The 26931-nt window shown below is 44.5% G+C and overlaps 1 protein-coding gene across 1 annotated transcript in view; it reads right to left on the bottom strand.

The window, feature by feature from the left end:
* mmut (methylmalonyl CoA mutase) overlaps window positions 1-26551 on the bottom strand; it is a 69266-nt gene extending 42715 nt beyond the window's left edge. The window contains exons 1-3 of the mRNA XM_070885186.1: window positions 26083-26551; window positions 3317-3684; window positions 377-534 (exon numbers count right to left, since the gene is read on the bottom strand). Of these exons, the coding sequence (XP_070741287.1) occupies window positions 377-534; window positions 3317-3684; window positions 26083-26446 (890 nt within the window). The 5' untranslated portion in view covers window positions 26447-26551. The remainder of the gene's footprint in view (window positions 1-376; window positions 535-3316; window positions 3685-26082) is intronic.
* Window positions 26552-26931: the final 380 nt, after the last annotated feature.

The following is a 26931-nucleotide window of genomic DNA, read 5'->3' as shown; positions in this document are numbered from 1 at the left end:
GCATTAACATGCATTTAATTATAATGCAGTGTAAAATCAGAAGACGTAGTTAAAAAGTCATCGTAGAACAATGAATATTTGTAATCAAAGCAGAATGTGCACACAATTCCCTACCATCTTCTACAACACTCTACCAATAATAGTGCTCCACACACTTCTCAATGGTTGGCATCTTTCTTCCACATATTATGTAGATATCTTATTTCCTTGTTAAAATAGTTCTGAAATAAAAAGATAACTAAAATATCTTAATAAACACTATATTGCATAAATAAATGATTTAAAGACCTGACAAGATCAGGCTAGCAAGTGACTTTTGAATCGACAAGTTGTTTTTGTTTCACTATAAATACAACAATGTTTTATTAAATATTACCGTGGCGCAAATTCATCAATGCTAAGTCCAACTTGGATACCAGTCCTGCAGTATTCTAAACCATTCGCTATGGTATAAGCTAATTCCAAAACAGCACCAGCACCAGCTTCTTGGAGGTGGTAGCCACTGATAGAAATGGAGTTAAATCGGGGCATATGCTGTGGAGGAAGTAAAACAGCTTTTTAAAATAAAACCATTTAGCAACAGCGCTGCTTCTATTAAGATGCAATAAAAGCAGAACGATAAAAAATATTCTTTACTAACCAATGTATGGAAATTGAACTTGAAGCTAAAATAGAGAACCCTCTTATCTTATTCCATTTGTAGCAAAGAATTGTATTCGTCTCCCTTGCCTATGCACGAATTCTTTCCTTCACCTATTTAAGCATTTTTTCTTCTGTATCTTTCATAATCAAGCAGACAGCTAGGTTTATAACATACAAATCCTGTTCTTATTTATTTTCCTTGCTGAGAAGTAGTGCTGCCCCACCGCAGATTACTCAGTTGAGATAGAGAACAAACTGCATAAGGAATATGAGAATTGTGCAAATACACTACACCATCAGGACACCCTGATAAGTTTTTAAGAATTTACTTAATTGTGATTAACTTCTACACCAGTTGCAATTTTGCTACTGAATACCTTTCTACACAAGAACATAAGAAATAGGAGCAGGAGTAGGCCATATGGCCCCTCGAGCCTGCTCCGCCATTCAATAAGATCATTGCTGATCTGATCATGGGCTCAGCTCCACTTCCCCGCCTGCTCCTCATAACCCCTTATCGTTTAAGAAACTGTCTATTTCTGTCTTAAATTTATTCAATGTCCCAGCTTCCACAGCTCTGACGCAGCAAATTCCACAGATTTACAACCCTCAGAAGAAATTTCTCCTCATCTATGTTTTAAATGGGCGGCCCCTTATTTTAAGATCATGCCCTCTAGTTCTAGTCTCCCCTATCAGTGGAAACATCCTCTCTGCATCCACTTTGTCAAGCCCCCTCATAATCTTATACATCTCGACAAGATCACCACGCATTCTTCTGAATTCCAATGAGTAGAGGCCCAACCTACTCAATCTTTCCTCATAAGTCAATCCCCTCATCCCCAGAATCAACCTAGTGAACTTTCTCTGTACTGCCTCCAAAGCAAGTATATCCTTTCGTAAATATGGAAACCAAAACTGCACGCAGTATTCCAGGTGTGGCCTCACCAATACCCTATATAGCTGTAGCAAGACTTCCCTGTTTTTATACTCCATCCCCTTTGCAATAAAGGCCAAGATACCATTGGCCTTCCTGATCACTTGCTGTACCTGCATACTATCATTTTGCGTTTCATGCACAAGTACCCCCAGGTCCCGGTGTACTGCGGCATTTTGCAATCTTTCTCCATTTAAATAATAACTTGCTCTTTGATTTTTTTCTGCCAAAGTGCATGATCTCACACTTTCCAACATTATACTCCATCTGTCACATTTTTGCCTACTCACTTAGCCCATCTATGTCCTTTTGCAGATTTTTTGTGTCCTCCTCACACATTGCTTTTCCTCCCATCTTTGTATCGTCAGCAAACTTGGCTACGTTACACTCAGTCCCTTCTTCCAAGTCGTTAATATAGATTGTAAATAGTTGGGGTCCCAGCACTGATCCCTGCGGCATCCCACTAGTTACTGGTTGCCAACCAGAGAATGAACCATTTATCCCGACTCTCTGTTCTCTGTTAGTTAGCCAATCCTCTATCCATGCTAATATATTACCCCCAACCCCGTTATCTTGTGCAGTAACCTTTTATGTGGCACCTTGTCAAATGCCTTCTGGAAGTCCAAATACACCACATCCACTGGTTCCCCTTTATCCACCCTGTTCGTTATATCCTTGAAGAACTCCAGCAAATTTGTCAAACATGATTTCCTCTTCATAAATCTATGCTGACTCTGCCTGACCGAATTCAGAATGTTACTCAGCACATCTATCTATTTCCGTCACTGAAAGACTAGCACAACTTTCAACAGATTAAAAAGCTGGTTTACCAAATATTTCTCTCTAACTTATGTTTAGTATCTGTCTGCTGAAGCGTGTTCTACCTGAAATATTAACCTACCTTTTCTTTATTTAAAAGGTGCCAGGAGACCTGCATTTCCTGTTTTTATATTTTTTTGAATGTTTAATACGACTACTTTTCAATTTCTTGAGAATAAACTCTCATCTTAGTGACTTCTGTAAAAATCCATGACACGTTGAAGAGCACAAAACAGACTGGAAACCTGTCCTGTACAATTATATAAAGCTCTGGTTAGATACCATTTAATTCAGTTCTGGGCATTGCACCTCAGGAAGGATATATATTTGCCTTGAAGGAGGTGCAGCGCAGATTCACGAGAATGATCCTGGGACTGAAAGGGTTAAGTTATGTGGACGGGTTGCATAGACTTGGCTTGTATTCCCTTGTGTACAGAAGATTTTGGGGTGATCTAATTGAGGTGTTAAAGATGATTCAAGGAGTTGATATGGTAGAGAGAGAGAGAAACTATTTCCTCTGGTGTGGGAGTCCTCAACAAAGGGGTATAACCTTACAATTAGAGCTAGGCAGTTCAGGCGTGATGTCAGGAAACACTTCGTCACAAAGGGTAATGGAAATCTGGAACTCTCTCCCCAAAATGCTGTTGAGGCTAGATCAGTTGGATTGATACATTTTGTTGGGCAAGGGTATTAAGGATTATGGACCCAAGGCAGCTAGATGGAGTTAAGATACAGATCAGCCATAATCTAATTGAATGGCAGAACAGCTTGAGTGGCCAAATGACCAACTCCTGTCCCTATGACCAGTGTGTCTCAAGGGCTTTCCTTAAAAATTAATTGTTCTTAGAAAAGATTAATCACATCCCTATGTAGTATCAATTGAATAAAACATTTTTGTTATACCAACAAAAATATACTAACTTTAGCGGTATACTGGAATATATCAGCTACAATCTTCATGGAAGGTTCAGGTGGGTAAATGAAAGTGTTCCTGACCATGAATTCTTTCAGTATATCATTCTGAATGGTGCCTGTTAGCATCTCTTCAGGAACACCTTGCTCTTGCCCAGTCACAATGAACATAGCCAGGATTGGCAGCACCGCACCATTCATTGTCATGGAAACAGACATCTTTTCCAAAGGAATTGCATCAAACAGCAACTTCATATCTTCAACACTGTCTATTGCAACCCCTGCCATGCCAACATCTCCACGAACACGGGGGTTGTCTGAATCATATCCCCTGTGAGTGGCAAGATCAAAAGCCACAGAAAGTCCCTGTTGGCCAGCTTTAAAAGAATAAGTGAATTAGGATTATTGTCAGTCAGGATTGTCTATGTACATACATTGAAACATTCAAAATTACTTAGTTTAACTTCAAAAAGCATCATAATGTTATTGAGCTGTAATAAAAGCACTAATAAAAACAGGACAGCTGATAAAACAATATGTCAGATCTTGCAGCAAGTTCTATTAGTTGAACTTTATCCTGCACCCTTCTGTTCGAATATAATTTGCGCCGTAACTTGCTGGAAGCGCGAGCTGATAACAGCACGGCGAGGACAACAGGGCATTTGGAAACTTAGTGAACTGTGGGACAAACAGTGTATCTCCATAACAGTCGTCCTAATGGCCCGGATTTTGCAGTCAGCGGTGAAGTGACCCGTTCGTTGCTGACCTTGAAGAAAGCAGCCCATAAATTTTTAAGCAGGCTCTGTGGCATCGATTTCATCTTTGACATTAATTTCATTCTGTTGCCATCTATAGGGGATCTCTGGTGTCTAGTAACAGTGATGTCATCAAGCAGGCTAAACAGCCAATCACATTGAAGAATTCTCAGATAGCAAACCAGCATGTAAACCAGCAGGTTTTATCATTCACCTTTTATAATTTTGCAGAATGTGAAATAAAGATTGGGACATAGGATTTAGGTAGAAGCTGAAATATCAAACAAACTTTAATAAAAACAAAAAAGAATTTTTATTTTAAAAATCTATAGAATTATCATGGAATGGAGAAAATTAGACCACAAATATTTTTAAAAAAACAGAAAATGCTGGAAATACTCAGCCGGTCAGGCAACATCTATGGAGTGAGAAAGAGAGTTTAATGTTTCAGGTCGATGCCCTTTCATCAGAATCCACAAATACAATTTTTTTTTCAGGGCCAGAGAGGTTGTTCAGCATTAATGATGACTTAGTATGCTGTTAAAAACTCAGTTACATCTCATTCAACAAGACTTAACTTTAAGGGTTTTTACAAAGGGAATAGTGCATAAAAAGTGGAAGTTCACATCAATTCAGTGATTTCTAATTGATTGCCATCTGCGAGGACAAACAGCGCATCCTGTGGAGCAACGGGGCATCACTGACAGGAACTTCAGGTTTCCCGCGTTTAAATGCGCATACGCAGACTCCAGAAGTTGCTGTCAGTTTTACAGTGTAATGGCAGCGAACACGGAGTTTTGCTGTCATTACAACTGCAAATTCTAGGCCTAGATACTTAGATTTCCAAAAAGCCTTTGATAAGCTACCACATAATACTTATGACTAAGGACAGAACATGTGGAGTCAGGGGACAAGTAGCAGGATGGATAGCAAGCTGGCTAGTAAACAGAAAACAGAGAGTAGGGGTTAAAGGTAGTTATTCAGATTGACAAATGGTGGGAAGTGGTGTTCCACAAGGATCAGTGCTGGGACCACTGTTGTTTATCATTTACATAAATAAGTTAGATTCTGTAAATCGGAAGTACAAATTCAAAATTTGCAAATGACACCTCTGTAGTTAATAGAGGAGGACTACGACAAAACACAGGAAGACATCAATAAACTTGCAGAATGGGCACGTAACTGACAAATGAACTTCAACATAGATAAGTGAGGTGAAGATGAAGGAAACCACATATTGGGCCCAAGTTTCCACAAGAAAAAAAACGGGCGCCTCTCCGAGCTGGGCGCCCGTTTTTCGCGCCTAAAAAAATCCTCGGTATTCTCCACCTACTTGCAGGTCCTCTGGCCCTCGGCGCAGTCAGCACGAGCTGTGGGGGGGCGGAGCCAGGTCCCTGCGCTGAAAACAGTGCTGGGACCTCTGCACATGCGCGCTACAGTCGGCACGCAAGTGCAGTAGCTCCAGGCGCCGAACTGTGTGGGAGGGGCCCGAAGCATGCAGCCCCTAGCCCTGGCCCAATGGCCTCATGGGGCTGCGTGAATGAGGCTCCTCCCACGGCCAGCTCCTGCGCCCCGCCCGACCAGACCCGACACTCGCTCCCCCCCCCCACCCCCCGCCGCCGACCAGACCCGACCAGACACCCGCTCCCCACCACCCCCCCCCCGCACCGAGACCCGCTCCCCCCCCCAAACCAGACACCCGCTCCCCCCCGACCAGACACCCGCTCCCCCCGACCCGACACTAGCTTCCCCCCCCACCCCGACCCGACACCCGCTCCCCCGCTCTCCCCCCCCCCCCCGCCCCGACCCGAGACCCGCTCCTCCCCCCCGACCAGACACCCGCTCCCCCCGCCCCGACCCGACACCCGCTCCCCCCCCCCCCCCCCGGACCCGAGACCTGCTCCGACCCGACCCGACACCCGCTCCACCCCGACCCGACACCCGCTCCCCCCCCCAGCCCCGACCCGACACCCGCTCCCCCCCCCCGCCCCAACCCGAGACCCGCTCCCCCACCCCGACTGACCAGACCCGCACTCCTGTTCCCCGACCCGACGCCCCCCCTCTCTCTCTCTCTCTCTCTGCGGCACGAACGGCTGCAGAAGAAGCACTTTCACACAGGTAGGAAGATGGTTTATTTAATCTTTTCTTGGCTTATAAATGTTTATTCAGGTTGGATTTATTTGTATAATATTTGTAGAAGTATAAATAAGGATTTATTGTCGAATTTAATGAGTTCCCTCCCCCCCACCTCGTTCTGGACGCCTAATTTGTAACCTGCGCCTGATTTTTTAATGTGTAGAACAGGTTTTTTCAGTTCTACAAAAATCTTCACTTGCTCCATTCTATTTTAGTTTGGAGTACGTTTTCACTGTGGAAACTTTCAAATCAGGCGTCAGTGGCCAGACACGCCTCCTTTTGAAGAAAAAATTCTGTTCTAAACTAGAACTGTTGTACCTGACTAGAACTGCAGAAAAAAAAATGTGGAGAATTGCGATTTCTAAAATAGTCCGTTCTCCACCAGTTGCTCCTAAAAATCAGGCGCGAATCATGTGGAAACTTGGGCCCATTCTTTGGAAAGTAAGTGTCTAAATGTGGAACTGAAACAGATCTGGGGGCACAGCTACACAAATCACCAAAAGCAGCGACCCAGGTTAATGTCATAAGAAAGCAAAGAAAGAACGGGGGCTCATTCATTTCTAGAGGGATAGAATTGAAAAGCAGGAGACATTATGTTAAACTTGTATAGAATCTTGGTTAGCTCACACTTGGGAGTACTGTGAACAGTTCTGGTCTCGATATTATAAATAGGATATAGAGGCACTGGAGAAGGTACAAAAAAGATTTACTATAATGATACCAGGTCAGAGTGGTTACGCCCATCAGGAAAGATTGAACAGGCTGGGACTCTTCTCTAGAAAGGCGGCTGAGAGGTGACCTGATAGAGGTCTTGAAGACTATGAAAGAGTTTGATAGGGTAGACCTAGATAAGAAGTTTTCACTTGTGGGGAGACAAAAACTAGGGGCCCATAAGATAGTCACCAATAAATCCAATAGGGATTTTAGGAGTGTAGTTAGAATGTATAATTTGCTACCACGTGGAGTAACTGAGGTGAATAGTATAGGTGCATTTAAGGAAAAGCTAGATAAGCACATGAGGGAGAAAGGAATAGGCGGCTATGTTGGCGGGTTAGATGAAGAAGGGCGAGAGGAGGCACTTGGAGCATAAACACCAGCATTGATCTATTGGGCCGAATGGCGTGTTTCTGTGCTGTAAATACTTAGTAATATTTTCCAACCAGTATGATTTAAGGATTGAGAAAGAACAGAGGAACAGAGAAGGAGGGTGAATTAGAGTTAAATCAGGCACAGAAACAGAAATAAAGATGGAAAGAAAGATGGGATTGAGATAGAGAAAGAGAGAGAGAGAGAACACAAGAGAAAGGAAAAGCAAGCAAAAAAAAAAAAAGAGACCAGTTAAAATTTGTCCTTTTCGGGGCCAGAGTTTGATTGGCACTGCATTAACAATTATCACGGCATTAAAAAGGTATTTATGCTGTTAAATTACAGCTACAACTTTCTGCAGCGACTTTAATGGGCAATTAATGTGCAAATCCAGTAAGTTCTTAAAAACAGAGGTTAAGGTAGAGATGCCGTTTGTGCAAAGCATGTGGTGGAGCGCATAAATCGAACAGCAAGCTCTGAAGATTTGCAGCTCACGGCATATCTCTTAATCCCATTAATAATGGCGTGCATTGTTAACAAATCATTGTTTTTCCAGCAAGATCTGGCCCATGTTTTGTACTATATTATATTTAAAGAGGAACTACATCTGCGCTTGCTTATTCAACATTGGTTCAATGTAGCTCTGTATATAGTTCTGTATACCATAAGAAACAGGCTGAATTTACTGAAGGATAGTTCAAACCTATTTATCCCAAGTGCTCAAGATTGTATTACTACATGTTCAGTTAAGTCTTCCCACCGTTCATATTAAAATCTATTGGGCTCAATTTTCCCCAGTGATCTGCCCCGTTTTTTTGGTGCGCGCCGCTTTTTTCGGCCTAATCAAAATATCCAAGTTTCCCCAAAGATTGTGCGCTAGCGTAACTCAGTTATGATTTTTTTTAGGTTAGTTTTTTTTTAAATCATAGCCAACGTAACCTGATGTCTGCGATGTTTTTCATATTTCTGCAAGTTTAGACAATTTACATTTCTCCTCGGACAGCATACGTGACCACTCCCAAAAAAACCTTCTGCATTTAAGAAAAACCAGCGCACATCAAAAAAAAAAAATCGCCGCAGAAAGACGCCATTGGCCCAGAAATCCCGGTTTCTCCTTCCTGCACACGTTCGACTGGATTCTAGAAAAAAGCAGCGCATCTACCTGAAACTGCTGCGCCCACGCGAGATCCTGGTCCGGAGACGACTTCTGACTGTGCGTCACAGCGCGTGCATGCAGGGATGTGCACAGGCCTGGAGCTGGAGTCACATGGCTCTGGGCAACCAGTGATAGTATATGCTCATTCATAGTAATAGGAGTTTCATAAGCCCGAAACTCCTATTACTATGAATGAGAAACACCCCCAAACACTACATAAAACATTAAAAAAAACACCTCACATAAATACACTATAGAAATTAAAGTTGATAGAAATGTTTTTGAAAAAAAAATTTGCCGATTTTAAAAAAAAGTTTTAATTATGGTTTCAAATAAAATTACCTGAGTGGGCGGGGTTTTTAAACAAATATGTATTTTTAAATTTTATTTTAATGTTTCTGGCATGTTTTTAAACTCTTATGCTGGTAAAAGTAGGCTATGCGCCTGCTTTTACCAGGCGTAAGAGTTTTAAGGACATTCGCAGGGCAAGAGATGGGCAAATAGCCCAATCCCTGCCATGAGAGTGTTCTCACTCCCAAGTTGTGTGCGATCCGTCAAGCCAGAAACTTGACAGATTGGAAAAGCCGGTTTTCAGCGCATGCGCATTGCACGCCGAAAACCGGCTTTTCCGATGCGTTCCTGGGTCCATAGAAACTCCGTACCGAGCCGGGGCAAGCCGCAATTTCTGGGCCATTGTTTTTAGGCGAAGTTTTGGAGGGAGTCAAGAACACATTAAATATGCATCACAAAGCTTAATTTTTTCAAACTTAGAACGCAGAAAATGCAAGTTTAATGCAATTCTTTAATCTTGGATTTTTTTCAAAGTGCCCCGCCACCACCGAACATCTCCAAACCGGGCTCAAGGGTCAGCACGTCGGCCAGCAGAATCAGTCCCTCGCCCGGACACGGGCTCGGCTTCAAAAGAAGCCCGGGGGGCAGTGGGGTGTGGAAGCCGAACTGAAGGAATGAGAACCCTTACACTATGCAGCAGCATCAAATGAAGCTCGGTGTGGGGGGAAAGGATGTTTGCCAAGCCCATGTCCGGGCAAGGAAGCGATTCTGCTGGCCGACGACCCTCGAGCCCGGTGAGGAGAGGTTCAGTCGGTGGTGGGGTGATACTTTGAAACAAATCTAAAATGAAATCATTGCATTAGACTTCGTTGCCCCAAATGTCTGAGCAAGCCTATTATGCATGCCCAGACCTGGGTGTGGTCCAAAGTAGGGCATCGACCTTGGGGAGAGAGACAACAAAGAAGCTTGTCCTGCTGTTTTGAGCTTCTTGCAAAGGTACAATTTAATCATGGGGACAATACAGACAATGCCATACCTCATGCAAGCCTTCTGCATGATGGTGCTTCAGAGGAGACAATTAATTCGACGGCATCGCATGAGGAACCTCAGAGCACGTAGGATGATGGGCAGGAGGCCTTGCCCACATTGGGTATATCGAAACAGGCGTTCATAACTGCACCCGAGTGATGCAGACTGTGAGAAGGCTGTGTTTCCGCAAAGAAGTTGTAACCGAGATCTAAGAGTTAGTAAAAACAGACCTGCACCCTAGAAGCGTCAGGTGGACTGCTTTGTCAGTTGAAGTGAAGGTTACAGCTGCACTTTCATTCTCTGCATCTGGATCATTCCAGGCCACAACTGGGGATGTGTGCGCCATCTCTCAACATGCAACACATCTGCGTTCGGCAATGACTGCTGCACTATATGCCCGGAGGCACGATTATATAAAGTTCCCCATGACCGCCTAGGCAATGCATGAAAGGACTGTGGGCTTCTCCAGGATTGCTGGCTTCCCAAAGGTACAGGGCTGCATTGATTGTACCCACATCGCCTTGCGAGCACCTTTGGGGGATTCAGAGATGTACAGGATCAGAAATGGCTTCCACTCTGTTAATGTGCAGCTCATGTGTCGACATGCATCGCATCATGTCAGTTGATGCAAGATACCCTGGGAGCACCCATGATGCATTCATCCTATGCGAGAGCGCTATATCTGCCATGTTTCAGCAGCAGCCAGAAGGACAGAGCTGGCTACTGAGTGACAAAGGGTACGGCCTTGCCACTTGGCTCATGATGCATCCTACGTGTAATCCGGATGGAAGCTGAGCGGGAATACAACATGTTGCACATTGCGATGCACAGCATAATAGAGAGGACCATTGGCATCTTGAAACAGCGTTTTCGATGCGTGGACCATTCCGGAGGCTACTTGCAATACTCCCGAGATTGTCAGTCAGTTCACTGTTGTGTGCTGCAAGCTGCATAACTTAGCCATCATGAGGCAACGGCAGCTGGTAGTAGAAGACCCACCTGAGGTGAGAGTGGCTGATGATGAGGAGGAAGGTGCAGATTACGAGGAGGACAACGAGGAAGCCATGCAACTACCTGAACCCGGAGCACGACGACGGAGGAGGGCGGGCAGTCGTGCCCCTTTAACGATTGCTCGAGCCTTGCGCCAGCAGCTCATCCATGATCGCTTTGCTGCCTTAAGGCTCAGCACCAACTATTCCAAATGGACCACATTTACTGTTTGGACCGGTTCTGTAATATTGTGTTGTGTTAATGGAACAAATAATGGAAATTATTCTTCTTTACTTCAAAAAGTTGTGTTAATAATGGAAATGATTGTTATAATTTAAAATATATTTTATTCAAAAGTTTAACACTTGTTTGTACTTAACTTAAATAAAAATATTCTTGTATCAAACTTTAAGGTTTTCAGTTAAGATCACTTACAAATTTTTAAACTTGTAAATTTACATAACTAACAAAACACTTTTACATTGAGAACAGTTACAACAGTAACAATAACAACAACAATAACAACAATAGCAAAGAAAGGCTGCACCCATCTCTTCTCCACCTTATTCTAAGACCGCTTGCTGTGCTTGGTCTTGGTGACTTCACCCCTGCCTGCAGGCAGTGGCGCAGCGTTTCTCAGGTTGCTACCAAGCTTATTCTTTCTTTCGAATATCTTGGGTAATGCGCACTTCTTGATGGTTCGAGTTCTTTCCCTTTTGTTGTGTGCCACCTTCCTCTGCAAAGATGAAAATATACTTTTTATATTGGGAGATCAAGGAGTCAGAGGCCGATAATGGCCCATGAGCGAAGAGTCCGGGGAGTTCGTGGAGGCGGGAGTTCGTTGGTGAGGCGGGAGATCGAAGAGCCAGAGGCGGGAAGTGAATCCGCCTGCAGATCCTGACAGACCGCATTGCGGCACTGGAGCTGCGAGTGGATTCAGTCTGGAACATCCATTATGCTGAGAATGACGTGAATAGCACGTTTAGCGAGTTGGTCTTACTGCAGGTAAAGGGTCCACAGCCAGATAGGGAATGGAAGACCAACAGGAAGGGCAGTGCAAGGAAGGTAGTGCAGGGAACCCCTGCGGTCATCCCCCTGCAAAACAGATACACCGCTTTAAGTACTGTTGAGGGGGATGACTCATCGGGGAGGGCAGCAGCAGCCAAGTTCATGGCACCGTGGCTGGCTCTGCTGCACAGGAGGGCAGGAAAAAGAGTGGGAGCACGATAGTGATAAGGGATTCAATTGTAAGGGGAATAGATAGGCGTTTCTGCGGCCACAACCGAGACTCCAGGATGGTATGTTGCCTCCCTGGTGCAAGGGTCAAGGATGTCTCGGAGCGGGTGCAGGACATTCTGAAAAGGGAGGGTGAACAGCCAGTTGTCGCAGTGCATATAGATACCAACGATATAGGTAAAAAACAGGATGAGGTCCTACGAGACAAATTTAGGGAGCTAGAGGTTAAATTAAAAAGTAGGGCCTCAAAAGTGGTAATCTCAGGATTGCTACCAGTGCCACGTGCTAGTCAGAGTAGGAATCGCAGGATAGCTCAGATGAATACGTGGCTTGAGCAGTGGTGCAGAAGGGAGGGATTCAAATTCCTGGGGCATTGGAACCGGTCCTGGGAGAGGTGGGACCAGTACAAACCGGACGGTCTGCACCCGGAGCCAATGTCCTAGGGGGAGTGCTTGTTAGTGCTGTTGGGGAGGAGTTAAACTAATATGGCAGGGGGATGGGAACCTTTGCAGGGAGACAGAGGGAAATAAAATGGAGTCAGAAGCAAAAGATAGAAAGGAGAATAGTAAAAGTGGAGGGCAGAGAAACCCAAGGCAAAAAAAAAAGGGCCACATTACAGCAAAATTCTAAAGGGGCAAAGCGTGTTAAAAAGACAAGCCTGAAGGCTCTCTGCCTCAATGCAGTATTCGGAATAAGGTGGACGAATTAACTGCGCAGATAGCAGTTAACGGATACGATGCGATTGGCATCACAGAGACATGGCTCCAGGGTGACCAAGGCTGGGAACTCAACATCCAAGGGTATTCAGCATTTAGGAAGGATAGACAGAAAGGAAAAGGAGGTGGGGTGGGGTGGCGTTGCTGGTTAAAGAGGAAATTAATGCAATTGTAAGGAAGGACATTAGCTTGGAGGATGTGGAATCTGTATGGGTGGAGCTACGGAATACCAAAGGGCAAAAAACACTAGTGGGTGTTGTGTACAGGCCACCAAATAGTAGTAGTGAGGTTGGGGACAGCATCAAACAAGAAATAAAGGATGTGTGCAATAAAGGTACAGCAGTAATCATGGGCGACTTTAATCTACATATCGATTGGGCTAACCAAACTGGTTGTAATGTGGTGAAGGAGGATTTCCTGGAGTGTATTAGGGATGGTTTTCTCGACCAATATGTCAAGGAAATAACCAGAGAGCTGCCCATCCTAGACTGGGTGATGTGTAATGAGAAGGGACTAATTAGCAATCTTGTTGTGCGAGGCCCCTTGGGGAAGAGTGACCATAACATGGTAGAATTCTTTATTAAGATGGAGAGTGACTCAGTTAATTCAGAAACTAGGGTCCTGAACTTAAGGAAAGGTAACTTTGACGGTATGAGGCGCAAATTGGCTAGATTAGACTGGCAAATGATACTTAAAGGGTTGACGGTGGATAGGCAATGGCTAACGGGGAAGGTGGCTCAACCATGGCTAACAAGGGAAATTAAGGATAGTGTTAAATCCAAGGAAGAGGCATATAAATTAGCCAGAAAAAGCAGCAAACCTGAGGACTGGGAGAAATTTAGAATTCAGCAGAGGAGGGCAAAGGGTTTAATTAAGAGGGGAAAAATAGAGTACGAGAGGAAGTTTGCCGGGAACATAAAAACTGACTGCAAAAGCTTCTATAGATATGTGAAGAGAAAAAGATTAGTGAAGACAAACGTAGATCCCTTGCAGTCGGATTCGGGTGAATTTATAATGGGGAACAAAGAAATGGCAGACCAATTGAACAAATACTTTGGTTCTGGCTTCATGAAGGAACACAACTAACCTTCCAGATGTACTAGGGGACCGAGGATCTAGTGAGAAGGAGGAACTGAAGGATATCTTTATTAGGCGGTAAATTGTGTTTGGGAAATTGATGGGATTGAAGGCCGATAAATACCCGAGGCCTGATAAGTACTGGGGTGTAGACTAAGGAAGTGGCCCTAGAAATAGTGGATGCATTGATGATCATTTTCCAACAGTCTATCGACTCTGGATCAGTTCCTATGGACTGCAGGGTAGCTAATGTAACACCACTTTTTAAAAAAGGAGGGAGAGAAAACAGGTAATTATAGACCGGTTAGACTGACATCAGCAGTGGGGAAAATGTTGGAATCAATCATTAAGGATGAAATAGCAGCGCATTTGGAAAGCAGTAACATGATTGGTCCAAGTCAGCATGGATTTATGAAAGGGAAATCATGCTCGACAAATCTTCTGGAATTTTTTGAGGACATAACTAGTAGATTGGACCAGGGAGAACCAGTGGATGTGGTGTATTTGGACTTTCAAAAGGCTTTTGACAAGGTCCCACACAAGAGATTGGTATGCAAAATCAAAGCACATGGTATTGGGGGTAATGTACTGACGAGGATAGAGAACTGGTTGGCAGACAGGAAGCAGAGTCGGGATAAACGGGTCCTTTTCAGAATGGCAGGCAGTGACTAGTGGAGCACCGCAGGGCTCAGTGCTGGGACCCCAGCTCTTTATAATATACATTAATGATTTGGATGAGGGAATTGAGTGTAATATCCCCAAGTTTGCAGATGACATTAAAATGAGCGGCGGTGTGAGCGGTGAGGTGGACGCTAAGAGGCTGCAGGGTGACTTGGACAGGTTAGGTGAATGGGCAAATACATGGCAGATGCAGTATAATGTGGATAAATGTGAGGTTATCCACTTTGGGGGCAAAAACACAAAGGCAGAATATTATCTGAATGGTGGCAGATTAGGAAAAGGGGAGGTGCAACGAGACCTGGGTGTCATGGTTCATCAGTCATTGAAAGTTTGCATGCAGGTACAGCAGGCAGTGAAGAAGGCAAATGGTATGTTGGCCTTCATAGCTAGGGGATTTGAGTATAGCAGCAGGGAAGTCTTACTGCAGTTGTACAGGGCCTTAGTGAGGCCTCACCTGGAATATTGTGTTCAGTTTTGGTCTCCTAATCTGAGGAAGGATGTTCTTGCTATGGAGGGAGTGCAGCGACGATTCACCAGACTGATTCCAGGGATTGCTGGACTGACATACGAGGACAGACTGAATCAACTGGGCTTTATACACTGGAGTTTAGAAGGATGAGAGGGGATCTCATAGAAACATAAGATTCTGACGGGACTGGACAGGTTAGATGCGAGAAGAATGTTCCCGATGTTGGGGAAGTCCAAAACCAGGGGACACAGTCTAAGGATAAGGGGTAAACCATTTAGGACTGAGATGAGGAGAAACTTGTTCACTCAGAGAGTTGTTAACCTGTGGAATTCCCTGCCGCAGAGTTGTTGATGCCAGTTCATTGGATATATTCAAGAGGCAGTTAGATATGGCCCTTATGGCTAAAGGGATCAAGGGGTATGGAGAGAAAGCAGGAAAGGGGTACTGAGGAATGATCAGCCATGATCTCATTGAATGGTGATGCAGGCTCGAAGGGCCGAATGGCCTACTCCTGCACCTATTTTCTATGTTTTTACAGGGAGGGTGTCAGTCTGTTGGGTGGGACATATACAGATGGTCACATTTACAATTGCAATTCCATTGAATAAATGAAAATATTACTTACACTAACTACTTGACAAAGATCCTGCCACTTCTTTTTGCACTGGCCTCCAGACCTCAGGGTGGTCACCATTGCACAGTAATCTTCTGCACGATGGTTCCAGCGTTTCTTCACTGAGCCACGTTGCATCTTGTATTGCAGCTCTGATTTTTCCAATGAGAATGAAAGTTCTCTCACACAACTGACTCTTTAAAAATGGCCAAATGCAGACCGGGAGGTGTACTGGGCATGCGCGCCCATTGCAATCACGTCAAAAGCGTCCTTCTTTTTCGCGCATGCACAGAAGGGAGGGCATCGTTTTTTCGGCGCAGACATTAGGCTTCACCCCGGAAAGTTGAAAGACAGGCTGAGCGGTACCAAATTCAAAAAATAGAGCGGGGAAACTTGCTAGTTATTTTTTTTTTTGGGAGTAGTCAGGGCCAAAAAAAAACAGCCGCAACTCTTGCAGTACGCCAAAAAACGGCATTGGGGAAAATTGAGCCCGTTGTTTTTAATCAAATAAAGCTAATGAATTAAAATACAATAATTGCTTTCAAAAGGTATACTTTTTAAGGCACTTGCAACCTTTTAAGGAAGTTTGTTTTGCCTTACAAAATAATCAGCATGCTAATACACTACATTGAATGGCATTATAGCTTTAGCTGCATAAAATTGTGCAAGCACAGCTGGATGCCGAGATGACTTGAAGCAAATGGTCCTTAAACTCTTCATTATCTGCAGGGAACACTTGGACAGGATACAGAAATATTTCTCAAATTTCTTGCTTTCATTGAACTTTAAAATATATTCTGGATGACTTAGGTTGTAGTATATTCCTGCATCTCACTTTCTGCGTTAAAGCATCATTGAGAAATATTGACAGCAGATTCTCATTAATCTGCTCAGTTATAAACATTTAAAGTTGTCACAAGGTCCAAAAACAGTACTTAAAAAAAAAACTGCCTAAAAAGAATGAAAATATGACAAAGCAAATGAAAATCAATTCAGCAACATCCAATCAAAAGGTCATACTTGTACTATTTTAACCAGTCAGGAAGTCAGAACAAGCTTCATTAATCCCCCTGGACAATGCAACACCAAGAAGCACAAATGCTACAACCCAAATGACAGACTTTTGGGTCCCGATAATAACTGGGAAGGGAGAGAAGGGCTGGGGTGATATTTAGTGGCTGGGAAAGCCAGAAGCATGGGTTTCCCCAAAGGTCCCGCTGAATCTGACGGCAGGACCCGATTTACATTTTTTGCATGGGATTCCTGGTCACAGTCAGCCAGATTGAGAGGGCACAAGAGCAGGACCAATGGCAGCACAACAAAGGGAGTCGGCCGTGCAGCCAAGCAGCCAGCCCAACCAGCATCAAAAGATAAGTAGTAAAAAGAATCGTGTGATGTCACAGGAAAGCAGAGGTGATTGGTTGGTGAGTTTCTCTCTTTGCTTGGGCATTTCTTTAAATTAAGAGCCGAGATTAAAAACTAAACATTAAAAACTTCAAAATCTAAGTAATTAATTACATTATTGATGGCAGGGCAGGCAATGTGTCACTGCTGCGGCATGTGGAAGCTGGTGGACACCACTGAGGTCCACATCTGCAGCAAGTGTCTGCAGCTCGAGGAACTTTGGCTCCTCGTTGATGCGCTGGAGTCCGAGCTGCAGATGCTGCGACACATCAGGGAGGGGGAAGAGTTACACGGACGCTGCGTTCTAGGAGGCAGTCACACCCCTTAGATTAATTAATTCAAATTCGGTTCATGGTCAGGGACAGGAGCGTGTGACTACAAGTGAGGCAGGTATGGGGACCCAGGAAGTAGCGGTGGAGGAGCCTCAGCCCTTGCAATTGTCCAACAGGTACAAGATTCTTGCTCTCTGTGTGGACAAGAGCAGGGACTGCAGGGAGGATGAGCAAACTGACCACAGCACCGTGGTACACGGGGCCATTCAAGTGGGGGGAATAAAAAGAAACATTGTAGGGGAGAGTATCATTTGGGGGATAGATACGGTTCTCTGTAGCAGAGAGCACGAGTCCCAAAGGCTGTGTTGCCTGCCCAGTGCCAGAGTTAAGGACACCTCCTCAGGGCTGGAGAGGAGCTTGGAGTAGGAGGGGGAAGATCTAGTTGTCGTGGTCCACATGGGTACCAATGACATAGGTAGGACAAAGAAAGAGGTTCTGTTGCATGGCAGATGCAGTATAATGTGGATAAATGTGAGGTTATCCATTTTGGGGGCAAAAATACGAAGGCAGATTATCTGAATGGCGGCAGATTAGGAATAGGGGAGGTGCAACAAGACCTGGGTGTCATGGTTCATCAGTCACTGAAAGTGGGCACGCAGGTACAGCAGGCGGTGAAGGCGGCAAATGGCATGTTGGCCTTCAAAGCTCGGGGATTTGAGTATAGGAGCAGGGAGATCTTACTGCAGTTATACAGGGCCTTAGTGAGGCCTCACCTGGAATATTGTGTTCAGTTTTGGTCTCCTAATCTGAGGAAGGATGTTCTTGCTATTGAGGGACTTCAGCCAAGGTTCACCAGACTGATTCCAGGGATGGCTGGACTGTCATATGAGGAAAGACTGGATCAACTGGGCCTTTATATATTGGAGTTTAGAAGGATGAGATGGGATCTCATAGAAACGTATTAGATTCTGACGGGACTGGACAGGTTAGATGCGGGAAAAATGTTCCCGATGTTGAAGAAGTCCAGAACCAAGGACATAGTCTTAGGACAAGGGGTAGTCCATTTATGACTGAGATGAGGAGAAACTTCTTCACTCAGAGTTGTTAATCTGTGGAATTCCCTGCTGCAGAGTTGTTGTTGATGCCAGTTCATTGGATATATTTAAGAGGGAGTTAAATATGGCCCTTACGGCTAAGGGGATCAAGGGTATGGAGAAAAAGCAGGAAAGGGGTACTGAAGGAATGATCAGCCATGATCTTGTTGAATGGCGGTGCAGGCTCGAAGGGCCAAATGGCCTGCTCCTGCACCTATTTTCTATGTTTCTATGTTGAGGGAGTATGAGCAGCAAAGAGCCAAATTAAAAAGCAGAACCATAAAAGATAATAATCTCTGGATTACTACCTGAGCCACGAGCAAATTTGCATAGGGTAAGTAAGATCAGAGAGTTGAACACGTGGCTCAAAGATTGGTGTGCGAGAATTGGGTTTTGGTTCATGGGGCACTGGCACCAGTACTGGGGTAAGAGGGAGCTGTTCCAATGGAACCGGCTTCACTTGAATCGTGCTGGGACTATTGTCCTGGTGAATCATATAACCAGAGCTGTAGACAGGGTTTTAAACTAAATATTGGGGGGCAGGATTCAGGAGAGTGGAAATTTAAAAAGTCAAAGAGCAAGGAGAAGGCAATAGAGCAGGGTAGCACTGGAGGAATTGGTAACCAGAGCGTGTCAAGAAGGGACAGAATGTGGCGTCAAAGCAGGGTAAAATTGGTAAAAAAAACATATTTAAAAGCTCTTTATCTGAATGCGCACAGCATTTGTAACAAATTAGATAAGTTGACGGCACAAATAGATATAAATGGGTATGATCTGATAGCCATAACAGAGACATGTTTGCAAGGTGACCAAGCCTGGGAACTAAATATTCAGGGGTATTTGACAATTCGGGAGGATAGGTAGAAAGGAAAAAGAGGTGGTGTAGCTCGGCTAATAAAGGATGAGATCAGTGCGTTGGTGAGAAACGATATTGGCTCAGAAGATCAAGATGTAGAATCAGTTTGGGTGGAGATAAGGAATAATAAGGGGAAGAAGTCACTGGTAGGCCCCCTAACAGTAGCTATACTGTTGGACGGAGTATAAATCAAGAAATAATGGAGGCTTGTTTAAAAAAAAAGAATGGCAATAATCATGGGCAATTTAAATCTTCATATTGATTGGACAAATCAAATTGGCCAGGGTAGCCGAGAGGAATAGTTCATAGAGTGTATCCTGGATAGTTTCCTTGAACATTACGTTGCAAAACCTACCAGGGAGCAGGCTCTTATAGATCTGGTACTGTATAATGAGACAAGATTAATAAATGATCTCCAAGTAAAGGATCCTCTAGGAAAGAGTGATCATAACATGGTTTAATTTCAAATTCAATTGGAGGGTGAGAAAGTTAGATCTCAAACCAGTGTCCTAAGCTTAAATAAATGAGGCTACAAAGGTATGAAGGCAGAGTTGGCTAAAGTGGAGTGGGAAAATAGATTTAAGTATAGGACAGTTGAGGAGCAGTGGCAGACATTTAAGGCGATATTTCATAACTCACAACAAAAATATATCCCAATGAGAAGGAAAGACTAAGAGAAGGGATAGCCATCCATGGCTAACTAAGGAAAAAAGGGATGGTAACAAATTAAAAACAAGGGCATACAATGTGGCCAAGACTAGTGGGAGGTCAGAGGATTGGGAAACTTTTAAAAACCAGCAAAGAACTAAAAAAAGGTTAGTAAAGACAAACGTAGATCCCCTGCAGTCAGAATCAGGGAACAAAGAAATGGCAGACCAATTGAACAAGTACTTTGGTTCGGTATTCACTAAGGAGGACACAAACAACCTTCTGGATATAAAAGGGGTCAGAGGGTCGAGTAAGAAAGAGGAACTGAGGGAAATCCTTATTAGTCGGGAAATTGTGTTGGGGAAGTTGATGGGATTGAAGGCCGATAAATCCCCAGGGCCTGATGGTCTGCATCCCAGAGTACTTAAGGAGGTGGCCTTGGAAATAGCGGATGCATCGAGTCATTTTCCAACATTCCATTGACTCTGGATCAGTTCCAATGGAGTGGAGGGTAGCCAATGTAACCCCACTTTTTAAAAAAGGAGGGAGAGAGAAAACAGGGAATTATAGACCGGTCAGCCTGACCTCAGTAGAGGGTAAAATGATGGAATCAATTATTAAGGATGTCATATCAGCGCATTTGGAAAGAGGTGACATGATAGGTCCAAGTCAGCATGGATTTGTGAAAGGGAAATCATGCTTGACAAATCTTCTGGAATTTTTTGAGGATGTTTCCAGTAGAGTGGACAAGGAAGAACCAGTTGATGTGGTGTATTTGGACTTTCAGAAGGCTTTCGACAAGGTCCCACACAAGAGATTAATGTGCAAAGTTAAAGCACATGGGATTGGGGGTAGTGTGCTGACGTGGATTGAGAACTGGTTGTCAGACAGGAAGCAAAGAGTAGGAGTAAATGGGTACTTTTCAGAATGGCAGGCAGTGACTAGTGGGGTACCGCAAGGTTCTGTGCTGGGGCCCCAGCTGTTTACATTGTACATTAATGATTTAGACGAGGGGATTAAATGTAGTATCTCCAAATTTGCGGATGACACTAAGTTGGGTGGCAGTGTGAGCTGCGAGGAGGATGCTATGAGGCTGCAGAGTGACTTGGATAGGTTAGGTGAGTGGGCAAATGCATGGCAGATGAAGTATAATGTGGATAAATGTGAGGTTATCCACTTTGGTGGTAAAAACAGAGACAGACTATTAACTGAATGGTGACAGATTAGGAAAAGGGGAGGTGCAACGAGACCTGGGTGTCATGGTACATCAGTCATTGAAGGTTGGCATGCAGGTACAGCAGGCGATTCAGAAAGCATATGGAATGTTGGCCTTCATAGCGAGGGGATTTGAGTACAGGGGCAGGGAGGTGTTGCTACAGTTGTGCAGGGCTTTGGTGAGGCCACACCTGGAGTATCGTGTACAGTTTTGGTCTCCTAACTTGAGGAAGGACATTCTTGCTATTGAAGGAGTGCAGCGAAGGTTCACCAGACTGATTCCCGGGATGGTGGGACTGACATATCAAGAAAGACTGGATCAACTGGGCTTGTATTCACTGGAATTCAGAAGAATGAGAGGGGATCTCATAGAAACGTTTAAAATTCTGACGGGTTTAGACAGGTTAGATTCAGGAAGAATGTTCCCAATGTTGGGGAAGTCCAGAACCAGGGGTCACAGTCTAAGAATAAGGGGTAAGCCATTGAGGGCCGAGATGAGGAGAAACTTCTTCACCCAGAGAGTGGTGAACCTGTGGAATTCTCTACCACAGAAAGTTGTTGAGGCCAATTCACTAAATGTATTCAAAAAGGAGTTAGATGTAGTCCTTTCAACTAGGGGATCAAGGGGTATGGCGAGAAAGCAGGAATGGGGTACTGAAGTTGCATGTTTGGCCATGAACTCATTGAATGGCGGTGCAGGCTCAAAGGGCCGAATGGCCTACTCCTGCACCTATTCTCTATGTTTCTATGTAATCTACCAAAATTCCCTGGATTCTGAGGCAGACAAAAAGCAGGAAACTATAGAAGAGTTAGCCTAACATCTGTTGGGAAAATGTTGGAGTCCATTATTAAGGAAACAGTACCAGGACATTTGGAAAAGTATAATTCAATCAAGCAGAGTCAGCATGGTTTTATGAAAGGGAAATCATGTTTGACAAGTTTGCTGGAGTTCTTTGAGGATGTGATGATCAGGGTGAATAAGGGGGAAGCAGTGGATGGGGTGTATTTGGACTTCCAGAAGGCATTTGACAAGGTGCCACATAAAAGGTTACTGCACAGGAAGTTTGTCAGTGTATTAGGACTCGGTGCTTCGGGGGACATCACGATGCTATCTATTGAGCCAGTGGGTATATATTCCAGTGTGTTGAGGGAGATCAAGGAGGAAATTTGTAGGGCACTGGCTATCATCATGGAAGAATCACTAGGTACTGGTCATGTTCTGCAGGACTAGAAACAGGAAAATGCTAGTATTTATATTTAAAAAGGGTGACCAAAACAACTACAGACTCATTAGTCCAACATCAATAAGAAAATGAAATCTATTTTATTACAATAACTTAACTAGCATGGGTTGAGGAATTTGCAAGACAAATCTCTTTCATTTTTGAGATTACAGATAGAGAGAGTACCAATGTGATATTTTAAATTGTCAGAAATTCCAAAGGAAAGATCTAGTTAAACTAAAAGCCACGGGAATTTAGGGTGGAAAGTGTACATGGTTTAAAAGATAACAAACATAGCACTGGAGATGTGTTATGTCAGACTGCAGCTGAAGTGTTGTGTAGAGTCTTATAGAGGTCAGTATTTGGAGCACTGTTGTTTCTAATCAAACGGGTATAATGGCTGGAAGCAAAGTAACCAATGATGGGAGTGGAGGAAGACACACAGTAGACAAGAGGCAGAAGAGAAGTTCAGCTATGACTTAGTGCTAAAGACGATTGTAGAGCTGGGATGGGGTGAGACCAGAGGATTTTCAAACTAAGACAAGGAATCAATACACTGGAGAGTCAGATAGCCTGTGGAGTTTGTGCAAACTGTGGAATTCTAGATGAGTTTGAATTTTTGTTGCATTGAACTTGGAAAGGGAATGAGAGAAATGAAGCTTTGAGTTGAACAAGATATGAATGAGGGTTTCAGCAACAACAGAATGTAGAGACAGGCGAGGTTGATACTGGAAAGGAAGGTCAGATGGCTCAAATGGAAGTTTGTGAAAAAATAAACAGAGCATGTATAAGGAATATGGAGTGCATAAGGGATGGTTTTCTAGACCAATATGTCGAGGAACCAACTAGGGGGAGGCCATCTTAGACTGGGTGTTGTGTAATGAGAGAGGATTAATTAGCAATCTCGTTGTGCGAGGCCCCTTGGGGAAGAGTGACCATAATATGGTGGAATTCTGCATTAGGATGGAGAATGAAACAGTTAATTCAGAGATCATGGTCCAGAACTTGAAGGGTAACTTTGAAGGTATGAGGCGTGAATTGGCTAGGATAGATTGGCGAATGATACTTAAGGGGTTGACTGTGGATGGGCAATGGCAGATATTTAGAGACCGCATGGATGAATTACAACAATTGTACATTCCTGTCTGGCGTAAAAATAAAAAAAGGAAGGTGGCTCAACCGTGGCTATCTAGGGAAATCAGGGATAGTATTAAAGCCAAGGAAGTGGCATACAAATTGGCCAGAAATAGCAGCGAACCCAGGGACTGGGAGAAATTTAGAACTCAGCAGAGAAGGACAAAGGGTTTGATTAGGGCAGGGAAAATGGAGTACGAGAAGAAGCTTGCAGGGAACATTAAGGCGGATTGCAAAAGTTTCTATAGGTATGTAAAGAGAAAAAGGTTAGTAAAGACAAACGTAGGTCCCCTGCAGTCAGAATCAGGGGAAGTCATAACGGGGAACAAAGAAATGGCAGACCAATTGAACAAGTACTTTCGTTCGGTATTCACTAAGGAGGACACAAACAACCTTCCGGATATAAAAGGGGTCAGAGGGTCTAGTAAGGAGGAGGAACTGAGGGAAATCTTTATTAGTCGGGAAATTGTGTTGGGGAAATTGATGGGATTGAAGGCCGATAAATCCCCAGGGCCTGATGGACTGCATCCCAGAGTACTTAAGGAGGTGGCCTTGGAAATAGCAGATGCATTGACAGTCATTTTCCAACATTCCATTGACTCTGGATCAGTTCCTATCGAGTGGAGGGTAGCCAATGTAACCCCACTTTTTAAAAAAGGAGGGAGAGAGAAAACAGGGAATTATAGACCGGTCAGCCTGACCTCAGTAGTGGGTAAAATGATGGAATCAATTATTAAGGATGTCATAGCAGCGCATTTGGAAAATGGTGACATGATAGGTCCAAGTCAGCATGGATTTGTGAAAGGGAAATCATGCTTGACAAATCTTGTGGAATTTTTTTGAGGATGTTTCCAGTAAAGTGGACAAAGGAGAACCAGTTGATGTGGTATATTTGGACTTTCAGAAGGCTTTCGACAAGGTCCCACACAAGAGATTAATGTGCAAAGTTAAAGCACATGGGATTGGGGGTAGTGTGCTGACGTGGATTCAGAACTGGTTGTCAGACAGGAAGCAAAGAGTAGGAGTAAATGGGTACTTTTCAGAATGGCAGGCAGTGACTAGTGGGGTACCGCAAGGTTCTGTGCTGGGGCCCCAGCTGTTTACATTGTACATTAATGATTTAGACGAGGGGATTAAATGTAGTATCTCCAAATTTGCGGATGACACTAAGTTGGGTGGCAGTATGAGCTGCGAGGAGGATGCTATGAGGCTGTAGAGTGATTTGGATAGGTTAGGTGAGTGGGCAAATGAATGGCAGATGAAGTATAATGTGGATAAATGTGAGGTTATCCACTTTGGTGGTAAAAACAGAGACACAGATTATTATCTGAATGGTGACAGATTAGGAAAAGGGAAGGTGCAACGAGACCTGGGTGTCATGGTACATCAGTCATTGAAGGTTGGCATGCAGGTACAGCAGGCGGTTAAGAAAACAAATGGCATGTTGGCCTTCATAGCGAGGGTATTTGAGTACAGGGCAGGGAGGTGTTGCTACAGTTGTACAGGGCCTTGGTGAGGCCACACCTGGAGTATTGTGTACAGTTTTGGTCTCCTAACTTGAGGAAGGACATTCTTGCTATTGAGGGAGTGCAGCGAAGATTCGCCAGACTGATTCCCGGGATGGTGGGACTGACCTATCAAGAAAGAATGGATCAACTGGGCTTGTATTCACTGGAGTTCAGAAGAATGAGAGGGGACCTCATAGAAACGTTTAAAATTCTGACGGGTTTAGACAGGTTAGATGCAGGAAGAATGTTCCCAATGTTGGGGAAGTCCAGAACCAGGGGTCACAGTCTAAGGATAAGGGGTAAGCCATTTAGGACCGAGATGAGGAGAAACTTCTTCACCCAGAGAGTGGTGAACCTGTGGAATTCTCTACCACAGAAAGTAGTTGAGGCCAATTCACTAAATATATTCAAAAGGGAGTTAGATGAAGTCCTTACTACTCGGGGGATCAAGGGGTATGGCGAGAAAGCAGGAGGGGGGTACTAAAGTTTCATGTTCAGCCATGAACTCATTGAATGGCGGTGCAGGCTAGAAGGGCTGAATGGCCTGATCCTGCACCTATTTTCTATGTTTCTATATCAACCAAGCAAATACAGGCAAAAAAAATGGGGCTCTTCAAAAGATTACGCTACTAGAGGAATGAGCTGCATAGCTTTGAGAAAATACAGTTGGCCTAACCTTTCTAAATGTTTTTTTTAACTAGGAACAGAATAAAAAGGAGCAGGAGTAGGCCATTTGGCCCCTCGCACCTGCTCTGCCATTCAATAAGTTCATGGCTGATCTGATCTTGGCCTCAACTCCACTTCCCTGCCCGCACCCCATAACCCTTTACTCCCTTATCATTCAAAAATCTGTCCTATTGCCACTTTAAAATATATTTTGTGACATTCAGCACAGCCCATGGGGGTGTAGGTGATGCAACTATGGGGCACGATAATAAACTATTGGCAAAGCAGAACTGAAAACACAAGCATAGCAGGTCAATGTGCATCTGTAAAAATACGGGTTAAAGTTTGGGTCTGATGGAGGCTACAGGCCTGGACCATGACGCCGCACGTTGGCCACCGGCTGCCTGGCGCCCCGCCCTCCACGTGATGTCATGAACGGGTAGTTGATGGCATTAGTGGCGCCATAAACGGATAGTTGATGACATCACAATGTGTAGACCTCGAGCCGCCCCGAGCTGACCTTTGATGTTGTTGCGGTAAAAGCGGTTACTCTCCTCCACCGTGCTGAAGCCCGCGTATTGCCGGATGGTCCAGGGCCTGTAGGTGTACATGGTCGGGTAGGGGCCGCGGGTATAAGGCCACACGCCCGGCAGCTCCTCGGGCAGGTCCGCCGTGTCCCGCTTGGTATAGACCGGCTTGATGGCGATGCCGTCCGGCGTTTCCCGTATCAGATCCTCGGCCTTCTTCCCCTTCAGCTGCTTCTCGGCTAAAGCGGCCCACTCCGGGTGCAGGACGTGCTGGCCCCGGCGCAGCGCCACCTCGGTCGGGGCGCTCGAGGACCGCAGCCTCAAAGAGTTACAGAAGAGTCGCCGCGCCCGCAGCATGTTGCCGGTACCGAGCGAGCGAGCCCCGGGTAATGGAGTCAAGCGGCGGCCAGCACGGCCTCTCGCAGCACAACAGCTGCAGTCTGGGGATGGAGTGACAGCACCACCGACCAATCGGAACTCCGCAATGACACGTGGTCACAATGGAACTTGTCAATGGGGGCACGGAGGAGGCGGGAGTTTTGATTGTCAAGGTGTCGCAAACTAACAGCTGAGAGGTCAGTTGGAGCATTTTGTCTCCTGTTATCTTTCATTACAACAGAATGTCGTACTGACTGGGTTATTTGCAAACGTGGATAGCTTGTATCCCTTTTTCCTTCAGAGGCGCACACATGTGTACTTTAATCAGTCTGTTCAGTCAGACTGTCATTTGAAATCCAAGGTCAGGCCATATCTCTCACCCCATATTGCACACTACAGCCTCTCAGTGGGCAATCATGTAAGCAGCAGATTTATTTAAATGGCCAAATATATGGCCATGCACA

This window comes from Pristiophorus japonicus, chromosome 7 (assembly GCF_044704955.1).
Source record: "Pristiophorus japonicus isolate sPriJap1 chromosome 7, sPriJap1.hap1, whole genome shotgun sequence".
Taxonomy (NCBI): Eukaryota; Metazoa; Chordata; class Chondrichthyes; family Pristiophoridae; genus Pristiophorus; species Pristiophorus japonicus.
This window is presented reverse-complemented; position numbering and strand designations above follow the sequence as displayed.